A 22,930-nucleotide genomic window follows, 5' to 3' on the forward strand; every position below is an offset into this window, starting at 1 on the left:
TAGTAATAGCGTCCCGGGAAGCACTCACTTGTATCAAAGACATTCAGGTACAGAATTGGACAGCATACATCATATCCCATTGTTATTCGATTAATTAGTGATGAAGGAAAATCAAAAGAAAAACAGCACATTAACTATATACAGAAAATACTGGTTAGGTATAGATGGTGGGAGGAACATAGAGACGAATTTAGAAATTATTATAGGGGGAAAACTGTGGGTATTGAGAACATGATAGAGAATGACAACATAGAAGAAGCAATAAAAATGGTTGAAAGATCAATAACAGTAGCAAGCAAAAGAGTTATTGTGCGAAAGAGTATTTATGGTACAATGATGAGTGTCAGAAAAAGAAAACTGAAGTGCTAAAGGCACTAATAATATAAAGAAATGAGGGATCTCGAGACTTGAGAATAGGTTTCTGCAGAAAGAGGAAGGAGTACAAAGATTTATTGAGTGAAAATAAAAATAAATGGCAGGCGAAAGAGGTAGAATTATTAAATAGGTATTGTAAAGAAAGCAAAACTAAGAAAATACGGAACAAAATAAGAAGAATCTGTGAAGAATATTGAAGTAATAATCAAGCAAGCGTAAGCAATAAGCAGTTTTTAGTATATTTCAAAGGTTTGTTAGGGGATTAATGGAAAATGAACGAAATTCAGACTGGTATACTTAGACATGTGGGGGTACACTCTGCCTGCATTAGACGACCCAGTAACAACAGGTGAAATAGTAGACACTTTGAAAACAGTAAAGGGGGGGATAAAGCAAGTGCTATCAGTGGAATCACTTATGAATTCTGGAAAGAGTTCGGTAAAAACAGCCAAATGCTGGAAATAATAACTAAAATATTTCACACCATCTTTGATGGTAGAAAAATTACAGGGTCTTGGCAAGAAGGAATTATATGTCCAGTATACAAAAGGAAAGGGGAAAGATCCAATACCAACAAGTATAGGGGTATTACCTTGCTATATGCAATACTGGCCTGTGCTGTATATATATGGAACACGCCTGGACATAGGAGATGCATCACCATTTGCAGTGATAGCCAGGCAGCGTTAAAAGCACTATGTGTAGTTAGAGCAACATCAAAAATGGTATGGGAATGCCAAAGGATGTTAGATCAGCTGTGTGAACTTAGCTCAGTTACCCTATTATGGGTCCCTGGGCACACAGGTATCAGTGGAAATGAAAAAGCTGACAAACTAGCAAAACAAGGCTCAAAAGGTCCTTTCATAGGACCAGAGCCCTTCCTAGGAGTGTCACTCCGAAGCGTGAAACTGGTAATATCCCAGTGGACACACCAGTCTCAGACATTTGGAAGAGGCTAACCACAGCAAGGCAGGCACGTGAACTTATCCAAGGGCCTAACCAAAGTTATAAAAAGGTCCTGATAAATTTGAATAGGACCAGAATGCAAATGGTAGTTGGACTGTTGACAGGACACAAAACCTTACAGAGACACCTACACATCATGAAAATCAGTCAGGATTCTATGTGTAGAAGATGCGGTTGGGAGGAAGAGACCTCTGCGCATGTGTTGTGTCAGTGCGAGGCTCTTGCAGGCACTAGACATTGATATCTTGGCTCACATTTTGTGAGCCTGGAAGACATCAGGAATGCCAACATCCAGACGCTGGTACCCTTTATAGGAGCACTAGGGCTGGACTAGGCAAACCCGTTCAAGGGACACAAAGGGTCTTCACAGATCTACGTGTGGAGCCCTGCGAAGGCAGGGCTCACCCATTCTTTATCTATCTATCTATCTATCTATCTACCTACCTACCTACCTTGCTGGATACACTTAAGATTTATACCGGGATTTTGGCAAAACGAATTATGAAATGGTCAGAAGATTACTCTATACTCTATACCAGATCGACTTCTACCCTTATGATACCTGTTAATCATTCATCTGTATACAGCCACTCTTTCCAAGTGTCTGGGGCAAGGCTATGGAACACACTCCCTGTCAGTATATGTAATAGCACTTCAACAGTCTCATTTAAACGGTCTTGTCGAGATTTCCTCTTAAATACGTGGCCAGCTTGTATGAATGTTAGTGTGCATGAGTGCAATTATGATTTAGAACTATTGTTAGGTGATGTAGATGTAGATAGGCTAGATAATATTAATCATTAAAAATAACAATTATAATCTGTTATAATATTACTCCATAAATTTAAGTAGCTCTAGGGTCTGCTAATGTTATTTTACTAAAGTATGTGATTATGTACTGTACGTAGTGGTTAAGTGTAAGAGAGGGCCGTGAGCCCTAACTTCGCCACATACAAGGCATAAAATAAATAAATAAATAAATAAATAATACTCTCAGTGTACCACTCGGGATTTAGGAAAGGAATGATAACCACAGATAATATATTTATAATTAAAACAAATCTTTAAAGAGAAAAAGTGGAAGATTATACAGAGTGTACCCATGATGATGTTACAAACTTTCAGGGATGATGGAGGACGGCAAATTGTTCAATTTGAGATAAGGAACTAAATTCCGGAAATGATCGAGTCAAAAGTTAAGCAAAATTCTACTCATTTAAGCCTGTGTACCTGCACAAGTTTCACAAGCTACTCCATTTACAACAAATGCTCGAAATGGTGTCCCTCTGTGTCAATGCAGGCATCTCCAAAATGTTTTTAATTCAGTGAGCAGGCGGGCTGTCGTTGCAAAGCTGGCTAGAATAGGGTTGTCAAGTAAAATGATCAGGACCATAGAAGAACTATACTCAGATCTTACGACTAAAGTAAAAGAAGATTTAACATATGAGAGATACACTCAAATATTGGACTTAAACAGGGATGTAAATTTTCACCAGTATTGTTCTTACTTTTCATTAATGATATGTTGGATAATCAAGGGAAGGAGAATAGAACAAGCCCTTGTATGAAAAATAAAGAAATTCCTGGCCTAGTTTTTGCGGATGATATACTTCTGCTCTCTCTCTAACACCAGCTGGTTTGCAAAACTATCTTAATACAACTGCTGAATATTGCAGAATATGGAATTTGAAAATAAATGTTAAGAAAACAAAAGTAAAAAAGGAAACAAATTAAAGAAAAATAAGAGGCTGGAGGTTAGAGTGTATATAACTTAGAAGTTGTAAATAAAATAGAAAATCTAAGAATTATAATGACATAGAATGGGGTGTGTAATGAGCAAATAAGACGTGCTAAAATGAAAGAAAGGGTTGGTCGCTTTATCCAGCGCAAGATGTTTAGAGAGGAAGATGCCTAATACTGAATACAAGTTACATACAAATATTTTAAATGCACTGGTGATTTCAAGAGCATTGTATGGAGCATTAAAGTAGAGAGAAAAGAATTAGATGTAATACATTCTGCAAAATAATAATAGGGCTTCCAGATTGCATGGCCAATAGCGGAGTTAGAAGACTATGAGGATGTAAGCATTCAAGAAGATACAGCCAGGAAAGTAATACAATATTGGTTAAGATTAAGGAGGGGAGAAGGGAGGGAAATACTGAATTTAGCAAACCAACAACAGATGGAACACTTAAAGGATGATTTTGTCTAACAAAAGTGAAAAGGATGCTCGACAGAATAGGAATGGGAAGTTACTGGGGTAAAGAGATTCAGAATAAACATAAGGAATTCAGTAAGAAAGTAATGGTTAGAGTGAAGGATATTGAGAAGCAGACATATATGGAAGGATGTAGAACTAAAGGGACACTGCTGGAATTTTGTAACATTATACAAAATATGGCTGTAAAGAGAGAAAGGCTTCCTAGAGGGATGGTGTGGCACTAAAGGGAATATATAAAAATAAGGGTCAGAGAGAGAGAGAATTCAATAACAACTTACATAATGTCAGCCTATGACTGAACACGATAATTAAGTCAGTAGTGTACACATACATTTCAACTACATCAGGGGACGAGAATATGACAACAAAAAGAACTTCAGCTCAAAAACTGTTGTAATAACTACCATTTCATATTTTTAGGGAAATTTTTTTAACAAACACTTCATATTGTGTGTCTAATGTTTTTAGTTTATTATACGGAATATATTTTACTGAGGTTTACCCTATGTTTGGTCGAAACGTCTGAAATTTCATCTTAATTGGACCTAATATTAAGTGTTGACTAGGAGGATAATTAACACAATTTTGTACAATTTGTAAGAAGTTCAGCCGTCAATACAGATCTAACATGAGATTTATAGTCTGTAATGGGAATGCCATCCAGGCAAGAAATAAAGCTTATTTCTACTGTAACATGAAAGTGAAATTAAGAGATGTCTTAATAATGATGTAACACCTAAATTGCTGAAGATCACTAAAAAGATGCACAGGAACACCACTAGAACTAGAAACACTCAATTAAAGACAGATAAGGTTTGGATACAGGAGGAGATCAAGTTTTTGTCTACAACAGTCTCGCTTCTAAGTTGGGTCATAATGGCTCTTTCACCTGAAAACGCAGCAAGGGTCATAGCTTTAGTGGCTGGTTTTCTGTGGTTTCCCATTTTCACACCAGGAAAATGCTGGGGCTGTACCTTAATTAAGGCCACGGCCTCTTCCTTCCAACTCCTAGGCGTTTCCTATCCCATCGTCGCCACAAGACCTATCTGTGTTGGTATGACGTAAAGCCACTAGCAAAAAAAGTATACATTATGTAGCTGCGTTATAGGCACGTCTTGTTCAAACGTGTACAGAACTGTTAAAAAGTACAGAGAGGACACTATCTACACCAGGAGGCCCAGTTCTCGTCATAGGAGAAGCAATACTGAGCGCGATGACTGCTTTCTTGTAATGGCAAGTTTTGCTTGAACGACACACGACAGCTGTGTAGGCCAGAAATTGTTTGCAGTAATTAAGGGGCACAAACATCAGTGAAAGGACAGTAAAAAGGAGGTTGTATGAAGCGGATTCAGAGTCTAAGAGACCTGCTACGTGAGCACCACACCTCTCAGATGCTATTTGCTAACTCCCATCGTAACTGGACTGTGGAGCATTGGAGCTCAGTGCTGTTTACGGATGAATCCAGATTCTGTTTGAGGGCACCAGATGGAAGGGAGAGAGTATGAATAAGGTCCGGGGAATGTTATTCACCCTGTATTATCTCTGCAAGGACACCGTTCAATGGAGGCTCTGTGATGCTCTGGGCTGGGACTACCACTGATGCACGCACGGAACTTATGTTCGCCGAGAATGGAAGTCTGGCTGTCCACCGGTACATCGAGGAGATTTTAGTGGATGACGTGGTGCCTTTTGCACCTGTCATCGGTGAGAACATCCTGATGCATGACAATGCTCGCTCACATGTTGCCATTTGTATACGTGAATACCTGGATGAAGTTGGAATTGAGGTCATCGTGTGGCCTGCTCGTAGCCCCGACCTAAACCCGATAGAGCAGTCTGGGATATGTTGGAGAGACGTGCGAGAAGTCGTACCCCTGACACACTGGCTCAACTTCAGGCTGCACTTCAGGCAGAATGGGAGCTTATACCACAAGAGAACATTCGAGATTGCATCCTGAGCATGTTTGATGGAATCACAGCTGTAAATGCGGCTAGAGGTGTTAATACCCGTTACTGAGGCAATGGAAATGTGTTGAAAACATGTGGACAAATGGACTGCATACAAAGCTGTGCAGAGCTCCAGGTTTTGACATTTTCAAATTTGTGTTGGTGGACTGTTGTGATTGTCACGATTAACAGTCTTTGTCAGTTATTGCACTTAAACTTCTCAAATGGGCTCAGTGGGCTCAAATGGCATGTTCTTTAGGACTCCATGAAATGTAAAAGCTCATAAGAGTCCGTAGTATGCTCTTAGCTGACCAGTACCTGTACAGTGCAAGGTATATTATGGAGCCATATTATATTGCAGAAGGGTGGTTCCACACAATGTAGTTTTACGTTGTAATTTTCATCACTAGCGGAACTGTTTATAGAGACTAGTCTGACACAGCTCTCCATGCCATCTGCAAACCTTCCCATTTCTACTGTAAATAGCCATTGCAGCCTACAACTGACTTAAATCTTTTTGTCATAAACCTGGTGCCTGTATGTCCTGGAATGATTATTTTCTAATAAACGCAAAATATATCATAGGTGAGCTAAGGAAAACACTAACAATATAAAAATAGCGAAGATCTTGTTTTCATAGAGGTGTTGCCATACTGGGTCATACTGGGAAGTACTCTGGCTGAAATTCACAGGATAATACCATATATTGTAGTATTTACCTCTGTGGTGATTTTAGAACAAATATGCACATCCGAAGGACTCCTTGTCATAATTAAACATTTTTTTAGTCCCAACTATTACATTGTCCAGCTCTTTTCTTCTACGAAGTGTTTAGTGTTGTCTATTGTAACCTGGCACTAGATCTTGACTCTGGTATTATAGCATGATGTGTCACCATATGTTCCATTACTCCCTTCAGTCACTCCTTTGTCTGGTAGTGCTAAAAGCATTTAACGTAAAGACCTACATCACATTTCTTGCATGCAGTGTGACTGATTGTGGAACAGTCAATAGCAGCGCATCTTCTTTTCTTGTCTGTGGGAATCGACCAATGGTTTAGTCCACCGTAGTGCAGAGTTTTGTAAGGTGTTCCCTCTGATTTCCATTTGCTTGATGGTCCAGGTCCCTTAGGATCCTCACCGAATTGGTTACAATAGTATATTGCAGTTTGTCGCCTAAATTCTAGCTATGGCATAGTAGGATGAGCTGCTCTGTGTAGTTGCCACACCTTGTGCTCACGTATGTCGATCAGCCAAGTAAGGATACAGCTCCACAAATTCTTGCTTCAATTACCATTCATTCCGTATGTTGTTGATACAACATTCATTATGACATTATCTACCCATTTAGTCAGACATATGTCAGTTCTTTCCATTTTCACTGCAGTGCAATAACCTCTCGGCTTTTTCTTACGAGTCTCCTTGTTCTCGAGTGGACAGTTTCTAGGAATTCTGTAATTGCGATAGTTCTTATTTCTGAGTAGCCAAATAGGCTAGTAAAGGAAGACCGGTTAAATTGTCAAATAAAATGATTTTAAAGGCAGTTGCTGAACATCAGGCTCAAAATCATCATATTCAACTGTTGAGCTGCACATTTTCCAAAACTTTCCTCATTCACTTGATTTGATGTGGGATTTTTACTTTAGTGTATTTCAAAGTTTATCAGGCATCCTGCTGTAGTACGTAATGTCCAAATTTATTCCCAAAACATTGTGACTTACATTTTAAGAGCTGCTTGCACCCATTGCGACTGAATTATACCATCATGCGCTCATCATATTGCTTCAGTATAAATGATCTGTGTAAATAAAATATAAATGTACCGGGCGATACACCTCCACACCGCTAATTTAAAATTTGCGCCAGTTGAAAATCCTCTGCTGGAGGAAGTCCGAACTTTATCTAATGTATTAATTTTCAAGTTACCCAGAAGATGTCACTACTTGGAAATTTTGAAGTTTCTGAACTGGGTCGTTTTCGACGTATTTTTGTTTTGCTTGTAGTAAGAAGTGTGAACTTTCTCTTCTAGAGGACACTACTGAAGAACTACAATAGTGCACCCTAGTGCAAGGTGAAGGAACTGTTTTTTGGAGAAATTTTTATTTCAAAAGTTTGTTTCTTGTTAAATTTCTTTCTGGTATTGTTTAAGTTGGCTGTATTCCCCTTTCTTTCCCCTTGTTTTGAATTTAGCCAATCCTGAATTTCTTTAATTAATTTACGACCAATAAGGTGTTTCTTCTTCAAATTGGATATGCTGCTTAACCCTAACCAATAAATGATTGTGGGCGGGTGTTTTCTTTCCTGAAACGCCTCGAACTTTCCGCGAGAGTATATAAACTGCTGATTTTAGGGTCTCTGCGCCACTTCAGTACCATCTTTCAGTGTGTAAAGTACATAGCAGGGGGCGGGTAGCGCCTCTTTCTTCGGGCAGCAGTTCAACAACCAGGTAATGGCCGGTTAATAACTTCTTTTCTTGCTAGCTCAGCAGTTTAACTCTCGGGGCGGGTCCGAAGCTTTTCCACCATGTAACTTTTCCCTAAAATGTAAAGACTCTTAGTATCTATTCTCTTTTAAGCTACATATTGGGATAGAGAGTGCTTAACCCTCTCGAGCTCCCACTCATATTGTTTTGAGGTGAACTTATTTCTCACAACCGATTCTTCCTTAATGTAATGTAAATTGTTCTTTTCTAAAGTCACCTCTTTAGTATGGGATTAGCCCTTGCATTTGTGGCCTAGAGCCAGATTAGGTTTTAAAACAAAATGTATTAGGAGTGCAGTTCGCCTCCTCTCACATTGGTATTTTAGAGGCCATGTAATTATCCTTTTCTCGCTTAATAGGCCTCAGTAGGTTGGGTATTTTACCCCTGTGTTTACGTCCTTAGAGGACAGCTTGAAGGTCGAGTTAGGTGTGGCCTTTTGATGGGCTTAAAATTTTGAGAGCGGATCGCTCTTTTGAAATTTGTTTCTGCGTGCCTCTAGGAGGTCTTACTGTGTAATTTGGAGCAAGTGCTCCTGGGCGTGATTGGGGTTTTCTGCCCCTTTGTTAAACCTTATGTACATGTAAGCTTGGGCTAACTGCTCAAGAATTGTGAGTCCGGGGCTCGAAGCCCAAAGCCTGTAAATACTGTTGTTGCTCTTTTGTTGCCTTGCTACTCTGTACCTTCCATGCTTGTTATTTCTTGATTTTGAAAAGAGAATATAACCTTGTTAAATTTTACATTAACTTTAATTTCGTAGGTTGAGACCCGTTCACCCCCGCACCTTCTTTCACCTCTACCTACCACAAAAATACGGTAACAATAAATAAGCAGAAAGAATAAATTCCAAGAAGGAATGCAAATACTTGGTTATAAAATTGTGATCATCTTGATTCAACATTCTTCTTATTACTATATTTTGACAATTCGACAATGAACAATGCTTTCTCTGATTCAAGAATTGGGAATAAACAACATGGCCATGAAAGCCTAAATTGGCTTTGTAATGCTTCATTTGAGGTGAAGGTGAACAAATTTCTCTTTGGAAAAACTTTTCTTGATTAGGCTAGTTTACATTTTTATTTTTTCCTTGATTTTGTGTTGGATGGTAGTGCAAGTTTTGATGAAGGCAGAATAAGTAGTGTGGATGATGTGATTTGCAGGTTGATCTGTGTCCAGAGGAGCTGCACAATAGTGTGAATGCTAAAGTAGCGATCCATGCTGATGTCAAAGTGGTGGCTACACAGCTGGCTAAAGTCCTGAAGGACAACTCGTGGTCCTTCTCAACATCAGGTCCATGGTGGAAGCAGCTCAAGGACAAGATGGAAGCCAACAGGAAGGCAGTAACTGTTAGTATTATTGTAGTTTTTCTGTTGGTATTGAATAAGGTGGTCAGGTTTCAAAAAAAGAGTAATTAAAGCTTATATGATTCAATATTTTATCTAAATATCCATTGCTATGTGTCCGGCTACTTGATTAAATGGTCAGTGTACTGGTCTTCAGTTCAGGGGATGCAGAGTTCAATTCCTGGCCGGGCCAAAGGTTTTAACTGTGTATGGTTAATTCCTCTAGTTTGGGGACTGGGTGGTTTGTATTTGTTTCCGTACCTACTTATCGTTTCCATCACATACAACACACCATACTACCAACCACTACATAAACACACAGTACTGAATACATCCCTCCACGTAGGGTTGACAGCAGAAAGGGCATCTGTGTTTGTAAAACAGTACCAAATCCACATCACGTGCTGACCTCAATTAATTGGGAAAAGGCTAGGAAGAAAAGGAAGAAGAAGATTTGTCATTACTATGTGTTATAAAATGTCAGTGAGTAACAAGTGTCCAGTTTTATTTAAAATAATAAATACTGTTTAAAACCAGATGTTCAGATTTTCAGTATGCGCCAGGTAATTGAAAAATGCTACGAGAGGAATAGGCCGTTGTGTTTATGTTTCGTAGATCTAAAGAAAGCACATGACAGGGTACCAAGGGAAAAGTTGTTCTCTATACTGGGGGACTATGGAATTAAAGGTAGATTATTAAAATCAATCAAAGGCATTTGTGTTGACAATTGGGCTTCAGTGAGAATTGATGGTAGAATGAGTTCTTGGTTCTGGGTACTTACAGGGGTTAGACAAGGCTTAGACCTTTGCTGCTCGTAGTTTACATGGATCATCTGCTGAAAGGTATAAAATGGCAGGGAGGGATTCAGTTAGGTGGAAATGTAGTAAGCGGGTTGTGAATCGGCCTATGCTGACGACTTGGTCTTAATGGCAGACTGTGTCGAAAGCCTGCAGTCTAATATCTTGGAACTTGAAAATAGATGCAGTGAGTATGGTATGAAAATTAGCCTCTCGAAGACTAAATTGATGTCAGTAGGTAAGAAATTCAACAGAATTCAATGTCAGATTGGTGATACAAAGCTAGAACAGGTTGATAATTTCAAGTATTTAGGTTGTGTGTTCTCCCAGGATGGTAATGTAGTAAGTGAGATTGAATCAAGGTGTAGTAAAGCTAATGCAGTGAGCTCACAGTTGCGATCAGCAGTATTCTGTAAGAAGGAAGTCAGCTCCCAGACGAAACTATCTTTACATCGGTCTGTTTTCAGACCAACTTTGCTTTACGGGAGCGAAAGCTGGGTGGACTCAGGATATCTTATTCATAAGTTAGAAGTAACAGACATGAAAGTGGCAAGAATGATTGCTGGTACAAACAGGTGGAAACAATGGCAGGAGGGTACTCAGAATGAGGAGATAAAAGCTAATTTAGGAATTAACTCAATGGATGAAGCTGTACGCATAAACCGGCTTTGGTGGTGGGGTCGTGTGAAGCGAATGGAGGAGGATAGGTTACCTAGGAGAATAATGAACTCTGCTATGGAGGGTAAGAGAAGTAGAGGGAGACCAAGACGACGATGGTTAGACTCGGTTTGTAACGATTTGAAGATAAGAGGTATAGAACTAAATGAGGCCACAACACTAGTTGCAAATCGAGGATTGTGGCGACGTTTAGTAAATTCTCAGAGGCTTGCAGACTGAACGCTGAAAGACATAACGGTCTATAATGATAATGTATGTATGTATAAATACTGTATTATTTACAATCATCATGATCATCATCATCATCATCATCATCATTCATTTCTTCCAGCGAGCCAGGTAGGATGTTTAAGAACGATGTGCCTCCATTTATTACAGTCCTGGTATGCTTCTTTTCTCTCTAGGGCATCCCATGATTCTCCTCTCTTCTCTAGGTCTCCTCTTATCTGATCTAACCACCTTTTTCTAGGGCGTCCAGTTGGTCTTCGTCCTGGAACGATCTTTTCAAGATACTTGGTGCTCGAGTCTCCTGCATCTGCTTAATGTGTCCTAGCCACTTTGGCCTTGCAACACTCAGCCTTTCTTCCATGGTCAGGTTGAACTGCAGGTCTCTTTGTATCTGATCATTCCTAATTCTGTCCTTCCTTGTTTTCTGTACAGCTGATGTAAGGAACTTCATTTCAACAGCTTGCAGTTGATTTACTTCTCTTTTATGTATGATGCAACTCTCCAGTCTATACATCATGATGGGCACTCAGGACAGTCCATAACATGGACCCCTTGCACAGGGATACTTGTAAAGACCTTAACGGCAGTAAAGGCATAAAATGAAGTTTTCAGTGCAGCTGAACTGGCTGAGGAGGCAATCGAGCCATGTGGGGATAGTATAGAAGGAACCCACTGCCTTGTGGGAAGAAGAGGGATTCTCAAAGGCTAAGAGAGTAAACCTTGAAAGAAAATCCTCTGATGCGTTAGGCTTAGCAGGTCAGCAGAAGAGTGTTATTATGCGTTGCTTTCAATCTAAGAATGAGCCTTGGATGTATTATTAACAATATCTAGGCTATAATATTTAAGAACACAATACTGTAGTATAGATACTTTGCTTAAGTCATTGTTGACATTTTAAAGAGACAAGTGAGTGGATGTTCAATTTGGGTTACGTAGCTGTCAGCTTGTGTTCAGGAGATAGTGAATTCAAACCCCACTGTTGGCAGCACTGAAGATGAATTTCTGTGGTTTCCCATTTTCATACCAGGCAAATGTTGGGGCTGTACCTCCCACTCCTAGCCCTTTCCTATCTCATCATTGCTATAAGACCTTTCTGTATCGGTGCGATGTAAAGCAAATTGTAAAAAAAAAAAAAAAAAAAAAATACAAGGTGAGTCACCTAACATTACTGCTGGTAATATATCTTGCACAAGAAGTTCTTTTGAAGAACGCCTTTCACAGACAGAATATCAGGAGAGGGGGTAATGAAATTAGTAAATACAGTTCATTCCAAAATGTTCAGAAGTATAATACTCTTCAATACAAACTTATTTTTGAATGGAAACCCCTATTATCTTCAGCACAATTGAAAGCTGGAAAGAAGAGATCAATAACGGTGTTTGTTACAATGTAATACCGTTTGTTAAATTCAGCCCCAAGTAATTGTAATGTGACATTGATGCTTGAAAATAACTCAGAAGTTCATTCGCATGCTGTAACAAACGTGATCCATGATCAGAGAGAAGCACGCGGCTATGTGTAAGACGACTGTAGTGTTTCCGATTTTGGCTGTAAAAGTGTCTTATCTTGTGAGACCTAGTGTTTACAAGTGCACTATATCTTCTGGTATAGGCTAGAACAAATTTGTTACTTTCATTGACCTCGCCTGTCTCATCCTTGCCTTTAACAGTATGAAAGTGACTGAGGTATGAGCGAATCTGGTAATGCCATTCCTTATGTAGCCAGTCACTGCTGTGAATGGTGTGAAGAAGTCTCTCATAGGGTCAGTTGGTATGTGCATTTCACTGGGCTTGTACCTCACTTCTCATTTATCTAGTATGCCTCATCAGTGATGCCTAGGCCATCTATGACAGCTGATGGCAGAACTGTTCAGGATCAAACCAGCCTGCAGGTTGAATACTCAACATACATAGGCTACATGTTGTGTATGTTTGGTTTAGCTATCCCATATTCCGTACGTAGCGCTTGTGTTTGTTGCTATTCTGCATTGGCTTTGTACTCAGGACAGTCCACAAAGTAACTAGACATCTGTGATACTGTACACAAGTAAGAACGTTTACTCCCTCTGATAACATAGCAAACTGAGAAAACTTTTCTTTTAAACAGTGGGTGGAGTACAAAGTGTACAGTGTTGTATGAACTATGCTGAGAAATTGATATTTTCATACTCTAAAAAGGCAGAGATGATATTCATCTGCAGCGAGTGTAGGAAAAATGCAGCACAAACCTATTTGCAGAAAGGTACCCGGACATAAAACATCCATTGTGCTGCACAGGTGTAATGCACATATTGCATCAACACAAATATTACCCATATCATGTGTTGCTTCATCAGGAATAACATGGAAATGACTATCATAATCGAGTGAATTTTTGTGAATGGTCATTAACAGAGAATGCATTACAGTTCTACCTGTTTACCAATGAAGTGGGTTTCACAAATCTTGGGTCAGTGAATTTATAAAACATTCATTACTTGTCCATGGATAATCCTTGTTAGCATCAACAGGTAGAGCAATCAAAGGACTCAGCTGACCATTCAGCCAAGGAGTCAGACTAGAATTATGCTCTGTGTTCACCGAAAATATAATTCTCACAATACCGTATGTGTTATATTTCTACTGTACTTTTTTAAAACAATGTACAGTGGAACCTGAATTCTCTGTTTTTGGGGGGACACCACCAAAAAATGGTACAACATGGGAAAACAGAAAATCCAGCAATGAATGAAAACCATCAACAATTTGGCTAAACATCACAAAAATGAAATATGTATAGTTATAATCTTACAAACACTCCTAAACCAAACCAAACCAAACCAAACCAAACCAAACCAAACCAAACCACAGCCCCAATGGGCCTTTGCCTTCCAAGCGACCGCTGTCAGCCCAAAGGCCGGCAGATTACGAGGTGACGCTGGTCAGTGTGACAAATCTTCTCAACCGTTATTCCTGGCTCTCCAGATAAGTGTCACCATCTCACCATTAAATAGCTCCTCAATTAAAGGTAATTATGTAGGCTGAGTGGACCTGGAACCATCCCTTAAATCCAGTTAAAAGTTCCTGTCCTAGCCAGGAATCAAACCTGGGCCCCCCCAGGTGAAAGGCAGGCAAGTTAGACCGTGGGACCGGCTTCAGACATAAATTACCTGTATGCGAGTTAAAAATCTTGATACTTGATATTCAGTTTCACTGGGGAAACTTCGTCAGTTTTATGTGAAAACTTCTTTCAGTTCAGCTACTTTGATCAGCCAAACTCTTCAAAAAATCTAATAACGCCAAGCCAAACAACAATCGACCACAAGTAGTTTTTAATTCTCTAATAAAATAAAATAAAACACATCAGATACAAAAGCATCCAATATTATGGTGAAATCCCTTCTTAATCTTCCATTGTAATTTGGTCACTGGTATACTGTTCATAGTCAGTTTCTGGAAATCTTGTACTGCAGAAATTAGGCCTGCATGGACTTTTGAAAGGTTATGTTGAACTCGAGAATATGGTTTCGAAAGTAAGTATCGATTCTCAAAAGTTCTCGAATGCATTATTTTCAATTCTGCCCACCACTAATCACAATCAAATTGGTAAGAGAAAAAATATCATCAAAACTTCAGAAACTACGGTTATTCATGATCTTGAGCTCAGCTGGAAAGTGCACTTGCTGCACAAGTCAGTACGACTGGGAAACAATACAAACTTTTAAAATGTAAAATGCGCAAATAAAACAGGACCAAAACAGTAACAGGCAACCCTAAGACCTCCCATGGATTTATGTATGCAAGGTGCAACATCGCTCGCAGGAACATTTAATTTGAACAAATAATCCGGGAAAACATAGTTTCTGGGAACGAATAATCGAGGTTCCACTGTATATACCCCTGAAGCAATCGGTGGGTATGATTGTATTGTCTGGAAAGTTTTCTAATTGTTAAGCCTTGAGTGTATGAGGGTAAGTCAGAAAATAAGTTCCCCACATTTTTGCACGTAAACAAGTAAATGTAAGTCATGACAAAGAACACTATTCTGTTTTGTTACAAATCCTTTATTTTTCATATTTTTCAACAAAATCACAAAAGTTATTGGAGCATTTCTTGTAGCACAGTATGAGTTTTTCCATTCACTGATGATGGAGGGTAATCATCCTCCAAACTCTCAACAACGTATTCCTTAATACCTATTTTATATTCTTGTCGAGTTGAATACCGGACCTGTGAAGATTACAAGATTATCTTGTGCATCTACAGAATGGTGTGTTAATGAAGCTATGTAATATAGAGAGAGACTTTCAAAGGTGGTTAAATGAAGAAGTTATATCATGTTCAAGATCATGCTTTCACATCTCTGCACAGTATTTAAAATACAATTTACCGTTGGTCTTTTATAGCTATTGTTGAGAGTTAAGGAGAATTTCCTGTTGTGTATGTTGATCAGGAACTCAAGGGAGACTTCACTAGTTAGTCGGAACATAGAAAGAATGATGAACTCTTCTCAGAAGAACTCTTAAGGTTTCACCTTACTTTTTCCTGCCTGCTGAATCTTTAGAAATGTGTGCGCATGCGTCTTGTATTCAGGAATCACTCAAGGCAAATATTTTCGCACTGCAAGTTGTGTGGTTAAGCTTATTTTTAATATGTATAAATTTTGCTTTCTCAACGATGCATTTGTTTCTACATTCGTCCCTGTTTTTATCTCCTCGTAAGATGTGTATTGTTTAATGTAACACCTTGTGTAAAAAATTGGGTTAAATGAAGGAGTTATATTATATTCAAGATCATGCTTTCACGTCTCTGCACAATATTTAAAATGAAATTTACCGTTGGTCTTTATAGCTATTGTTGAGAGTGAAGGAGAATTTCCTGTTGTGTATGTTTATCAGGAACTCAAGGGAGACTTCATTAGTTAGTTGGAACATAGAAAAAATGATGAACTCTTCTCAGAAGAACTCTTAAGGTTTCACTTTACTTTTTCCTGCCTGCTGGCTCTTCAGAAATGTGTGCGCGTGTGTTTTGTATTCAGGAATCATTCAAGACGAATATTTTTGCACTACAAGATGTGTGGTTAAGGTTATTTTTAATATGTATAACTTTCCCTGTTTTCATCTCCTTGTAAGATGTGTATTGTTTAATTTCCTGTTGTGTATGTTTATCAGGAACTCAAGGGAGACTTCATTAGTTAGTCAGATCATAGAAAGAATTATGAACTCTTCTCAGAAGAACTCTTAAGGTTTCACCTTACTTTTTCCCCGCCTGCTGGCTCTTTAGAAGTGTGTGCGCGTGCGTTTTGTATTCAGGAATCATTCAAGACAAATATTTTCGCACTGCAAATTGTGTGGTTAAGCTTATTTTTAATATGTATAACTTTGCTTTCTCAACGATGCATGTGTTTCTACATTCGTCCCTGTTTTTGTCTCCTCGTAAGATGTGTATTGTTTAAAGTAACACCTTGCGTAAAAAACTGGGTTATATGAAGGAGTTATATCATGTTCAAAATCATGCTTTCACGTCTCTGCACAATATTTAAAATGAAATTTTACCGTTGGTCTTTATGGCTATTGTTGAGAGTGAAGGAGAGTTTCCTGTTTTGTGTGTTTGTCAGGAACTCAAGGGAGACTTCATTGGTTAGTCAGAACATAGAAAAATGAGAACTCTTAAGGTTTCACTTTGCTTTGTCCTGCCTGCTGGCTCTTCAGAAATGTGTGCACGTGTGTTTTGTATTCAGGAATCATTCAAGAAGAACGCTTTCGCACTGCAGGATGTGTGGTTAAGGTTGTTTTTAATATGTATAACTTTTGTTTTCTCAACGATTCATTTGTTTCTATACTCGTCCCTGTTTTGATCTTGTAAGGTGTGTATTGTTTAATGTAATGCCTTGTGTAATATAAATGCCTACATGCTTGCCTATTCCCACATTTTGGCTGATGATGACGCAAATCAGCGTTGAAACTAGTTCCAAGTACAAATACATGTTATAAATAAACTATAACATTTTTGTATTGAAAAGGTGGACCGTTTTAAGTTTTCCTATCATCCTTTCTCAGTTCAATACGGACAAAAATGAAATTCCTAGGTTTAGATGGAGGGTGGCGTCGTGCTCGTCGAATTCTTCATCTTTTTCAGTGTCACATGGCTGTTTCCTGCAGCATTTCATCAACAGCATTACTGAATCCCTCTGGTTTTGATGGAATGCAACTCTGCTGTTTGTCTTTCGCAGTTGTTCAACCCTCTGCAAATTCATGGCTCCACTTCCACACGCTGTAGACAGGTACAGTAGAACCTCGATTATTCGTTTCCGGAAACTACGTTTTCCCGTATTATTCGTTAAAATTACGTGGACCCGCAAGCATCCTAATTAAATCACATTTAAGAATCCTGCATTATCCGTTCCTCAAAGAAACGTTTTTCCAGATCAACCGTCCAGAAATTTCAGTCCCATCATCACTAAATCACGGCAAACTTAAGGATCTTGGTGTTGACGTCCCGTCATTGCGGTAATTTGAAGAAGTACTGTACTGGAAAAGCGATCGGTGGTGAACTTGCATAAGGGATCATCTTAGCATCGCATTCGGGTAGTGTTGTTTAGAGAATCCTCGGAAATCAAAGCAGAGAGTACCCACGACAATTGGAAGGAGACAGAGTGCATTTCGACAGCTCTATTTGAAGATGGAACGAGTTTCGTGAAATGTTCATACGGTACTGGCAAAACGTCTACATTATGTCCAGGGTTAGATGTATATTTTTTTACTTTTTTCGAGTGTATCGCCAAACAGGTTTTCGGTATTTCCCTCAGGGCACTGTATAGTCACAGGGCTTTCAGGCAGGTATCAAAACTGCTCCTTCTTAAGTAACACAGATTTAGTATTTTAATATTATCGTATACGATTATGTTATCGAGACCAGTCCAGAACAGATGTTGCACCTTACATACATAAAGCCATGGGAGGTTTTGGGATTGCCTATTACTGTTTTCGTCCTAATGTAAGACTTGGAATTTCATGTTTTTGTGTTAAAATGTTATTAAAGCCACAGTCATTTTATTTGCGCACATTACATTTAAAAATTTTGTATCATTTTTTACTCGTACCGAATTGTACAGCGAGATATAGATGTTGATTCCCATAGGGAATCTGAAATATTTGTCCCGAATGAATAAATTTATAATACCAATGCCATTTATATCATCTGATGGCCAAGCAGGCATCAATTTTTGGTAAAGAGACAGTCTCTCATAGTGCATTGGCACTGCCAGTGGGTCCAAGTAGCCTATGCAGTGGCCTCCACGGTATGCACTGGCCAGCGTCTTGGTAGGTGTGATAGGTACCAACTGATGAGCCCAACCTTGCACACGAGGGCGAAATGCTGGCAACCAGGAATAAGTTAGCTGGAAAATGTATAATGTCCAATAACGGACCATTTATATTGGTATTGTACAGTGAGCACACTTTCCACCTGAGCTCAAGGTCATGAATAATCGTAATTTCGGAAGTGTTAGTGATATTTTTTCTCTTTCCAATTTGATTGTGATTAGTGATGGGCAGAACTAAATATAATGCATTCGAGAACTTGAGGATTGATACTTTCAAAACCATATTCTCGAGTTCAATATAACCTTTAAAAGTCGATGTAGGCCTAATTTATGCGGTACAAGATTTCCATAAACTGACTAGGAACAGTATACCGGTGACCAAATTACAATGGAAGATTAAAAAAAAAAAAAATTTGCCATCATATTGGATGCTTTTGTATCTAATGTGCTTTATTTTATTAGATCAGAGAATGAAAAACTACTTGTGGTCGATTGTTGTTTGGCTTGGCGTTACGGGTATTAGATTTTTCGAAGAGTTTGGCTGATCAAAGTTGCGGAACTGAAAGAAGTTTTCAAAGGAATCTGACGGAAGTTTACAGAGGAAACTGACGAAGTGTCCCCGGTAAAACTGAATGTAAAGTTTAGAGTATTTTAAGTCGCATACCAGTAATAAACGTTTGAAGCCAGCCTCGCGGTCTAACTTGCCTGCCTCTCACCTGGAGGACCTGGGTTCAATTACTGGCCCGGTCAGGGCTGGTTCCAGGTTCAGTCATTCTACAATTACGGTACCTTTAATTGAGGAGCTATTTAATGGTGATATGGCAACCCCGGTCTAGAGAGCCAGGAATAACGGCCGAGAGGATTCGTCTCACTGACCACGTGCCACCTCGTAATCTGCAGGCCTTCGGACGGAGGGTGGTCGCTTGGTAGGCGGAAGGCCCATTGGGGCTGTAGTTTGGTTTGGTTTAGGGGCGTTTGTAAGAATATAAGTATACATATTTCATTCTTGTGATGTTTAGCCAAATTGTTGATGGTTCATTCTTTCCCGTATTTTCAGTTTTCCCGTGTTGTACGTTTTTTTTCGTGATCCCTCCAAAAAAGGAGATTTGAGGTTCCACTGTATCACTTTTTCTCCATGTATAGCTCCTCTAAACATGGACATGTTCTATATTTTCAGCCTGCAGCTAATGGATAACTGCTCAGATATCCCTCCTTTACCATCCATTTAGTGCCTTTGTAATTTTACAACTGTCTGCAAGCCAAGTGTCAGTATTGCTGATTTGTGCACCTGCTTGGCATCTATTGCTTGGACAGTTAGAGGATTTCCTTTTCATTGTTTCTGAGCAATAAGATAGTGTATGGTTGCTTACTTTTTCCTTATCCTTGTATGTGTATTCTTGTATGTAGTTGTACTGTTTGAAAAATAAGTTGTTAACACCTACAAGATGGTATTAAATGTATCAAGATGAATGGTTACATTTTAAAATTAGATGAGGAGAAGTAGCATTTTTTCCACTCGATGCTATTATTTTCTAAAATAATATATGATTCCTGCACAGACGTGTTAGGTGGTGGTTGATGATAATTGTTTTAAGAAGAAACCTAATACAATCGGGGTTGGAAGGGAACAAAAGTTGATCTGGGGAGGTCGGATAGGAGAGATTGAGGAGCCTGGCACAGGTAAATGAAAGCAGTGCCAGACTCAGTTAAGGCCCTGGGTTGCCAAGCCATGCATCCAAGTCAAGATCCTCCGGGGTCCACTTTGTCACCTGTTATGGCTGGCAGGGGATACTGTGGATGTATTCTACCACCCTCTCAGCTTAGCTAAGCTAGATTGCTGTGAAAGACCTCCAGAAATGAATATCTTTGAAAGGTATGCATTAAATTCTGTCCAAAATGACGTGAGAATTAACAGAAACTCTGGAGATGGCCAAAAGTACAGTTCCTGAACAGGTTATGTAACTTGGATCCACACCTTGCTACGATGATTAGTTCTCGCTTTACCTGTTGGAGAAAAACTCCTAAAAGAAAACAAATTAAAATACACCCTCCATCTGCAATATGCTCCTCGAATATAATAGAAAATATTTTTAAAATATAGATTCATATGCAAATAATTTCATATGATTTTTTTAATGCCCGCAGAATTTTTTGCAGTTTATCAGCCTTGTGCCGTTTATAATTGGGCTAAGTTATAGTTGTCTTTTACTGGCCACTACTCTTTTCCATCCTAGAATCTCTAATAGCATCCCTATAGGTATTTCTGTATGTTTTTATCCAGTATTGGAATGAAATGAAAAAATTAACTTCTCTGTCATCAGGCTATGGCTCAGGACACAAGGACTCCTCTGAACTACTACACTGTGTTCCATCACATCCAAGAGATCATCCCTAAAGGTGAGAAGAAACATTGGAACTGAAATATGTACAAGCCATGAAAATTATATACACTGAAGAGGCCATAAATTGTGCTACCACATAATTTAGTGTGAATACCCTAGAATTTAGTGCTGGTTAAATGTTTATCACCAAGCAAGTGGCTGTGTGGTTTGAGTCAAGTATCAATCAGTTTGCATTCTGGAGAGAGTGAGTTCAAACCCCACTGTTGGCAGCCCTGAAGTTGGTTTTCCATGATTTCGCATTTTCACACCAGACAAATGCGGGGGCTGTACCTTAATTAAAACTACAGTCATTTCCTTCTCACTCCTGGCCCTTTCCTAACCCATTGTCGTTTGTTTTCCAAATCCTTCCTTTTGCATTACTTTCCATTCCTCAGTTCTGGGTACACTATCTTAAGCCTTTTCTTAGTCAAGGAGTGTAACAACCATATTTCTTCCATATTCCCAGTGTTTTACCATTACCTGCCTCATACTGAAGATGGGGTCTAACTAATGTCGATTATCCATTTCAGAAGCCATGTCCTTCCACCTTTCTTCTCATTCTCTTTTCAAATACCCTTTCAAATACAGTAGAAGTCTGTTATAGCGAGAATTGATAATGGCGGAAAATTTACTCGCTATAGCGGATTGTCGTTATAGCCGATTTTGTATATAAAAGTCGGAGGAACCCCCATACACATTAAAATCGGTATGAAAAGGCAATCAGTTTGTTCAAAACGTATGTTTCCGTGGATGATATCCACACTACGGCTTACTTGTTAGTTATTTTTCATGAAAGTGAGAGTTTAATTTCATTCTGTAAAAATTATAGTACCGTATTTCTCCGAATCCAAGTCGAACCCCACTTTTTCTTTCAGAAATGTAAATCAGGCTCAAAAAGTGCTTTGTAAAATCATACGAATACAGTGGAACCTCGATTATCCGTTCCCGGGAAATACGTTTTCCCGGAATATGCGTTCAAATTACGTGGTCCCGCGAGCATCGTAATTAAATCACGTTGTAAAAGTCCCGCATTATCCGTTCCTCGAAGAAACGATTTCCCGGATCAACCGTCCAGAAATTCCAGTCCCATCAACGCTAAATCCTCGATCAATCGTTTTTTAATAAACTGTATCTCACGAAAGGACGGCTATGGCATATTTATAGATCTTGGCGTAATTAAAGCGAGTACTGTAGGCCTACCCGTACTGGAAAAGCGATCGGCGGTGAACTTGCATAAGGGACCACCTTATCATCGCATTCGGGTGGTATTGTTTAGAGAATCTCGGAAAATCATAAAGCAGAAAGTGGCCACAACAATAATTGCAAGGAGACACGGCGCATTCGACAGCTCTGCTTGAAGACGGAACGAGTTTCGTCGAATGTTCGCACTTATAAAACGTCCATATTATGTCCAGGGTTAGATGTTTATATTTTTACATTTTTTTCGTTCGTACTGCCGAAGAGGTTTTCGGCACTTTGCTCAGGGCACTGCAGAGTAACTGGGCTTTCAGGCAGGAATCGAAACTGCTCCTTCTTAAAACAAATTCAGTATTTTTGATATTATCCTACATGATTATGTTAGCGAGACCAAAACAGATGTTGCACCTTACATAAAAAATTAAAAAAAGAAAGCCATGGGAGGTTTTGGGATTGCCTATTACTGTAAGACTGGAAATTTTACGTTTTCGTGTTAAAATACCAAAAAACCGCAGTCGTTTTATTTGCGCACGTTACATTTTAAATGGTTGGTATCATTTCAAACTCGTACTGACATGTGCAGCGAGCGCGCTTTACAGATGACCTCAAGGTCACGAATAACCGTAATTTCTGAAGTTTTGATATTTCTTTTATCTTTCCAATTTGATTGGATTTGTGACGCGCAGAATTGAATATAATGCATTCGAGAACTTTTAAGAATTGATACTTGAAACCATGTTTTCGAGTTCAACATAACCTTTAAAAAGTCGATGTAGACCTAATTTGCGCGGTACGAGATTTTCAGAAACTGACTACGAACAGTATACCGGGGACCAAATTACAATGAAAGATTAAGAAATGAACGGGTTTCGCTATCATTTTGGGTGCTTTTGTATCTAATGTGCTTTATTTTATTAGATGAGAGAATTAAAAACTACTTGTGGTCGATTGTCGTTTGGCTTGGTGTTATTAGAATTTTCGAAGAGTTTGGCTAGGCTAATCAAAGTTGCT

At 39.0% G+C, this 22,930-nt stretch overlaps 1 protein-coding gene across 2 annotated transcripts in view; it reads left to right on the plus strand.

Moving 5' to 3' along the window:
- Hacl (2-hydroxyacyl-CoA lyase) overlaps nucleotides 1-22,930 on the plus strand; it is a 115,181-nt gene that overhangs the window by 59,798 nt on the left and 32,453 nt on the right. For both annotated transcript variants that reach the window (XM_067136416.2, XM_067136417.2), the window contains 2 exons: nucleotides 9,154-9,339; nucleotides 20,663-20,738. In XM_067136416.2, coding sequence (XP_066992517.2) covers nucleotides 9,154-9,339; nucleotides 20,663-20,738 — 262 coding nt within the window. The remainder of the gene's footprint in view (nucleotides 1-9,153; nucleotides 9,340-20,662; nucleotides 20,739-22,930) is intronic.

This window comes from Anabrus simplex, chromosome 1 (assembly GCF_040414725.1).
Source record: "Anabrus simplex isolate iqAnaSimp1 chromosome 1, ASM4041472v1, whole genome shotgun sequence".
NCBI classification, from domain to species: domain Eukaryota; kingdom Metazoa; phylum Arthropoda; class Insecta; order Orthoptera; family Tettigoniidae; genus Anabrus; species Anabrus simplex.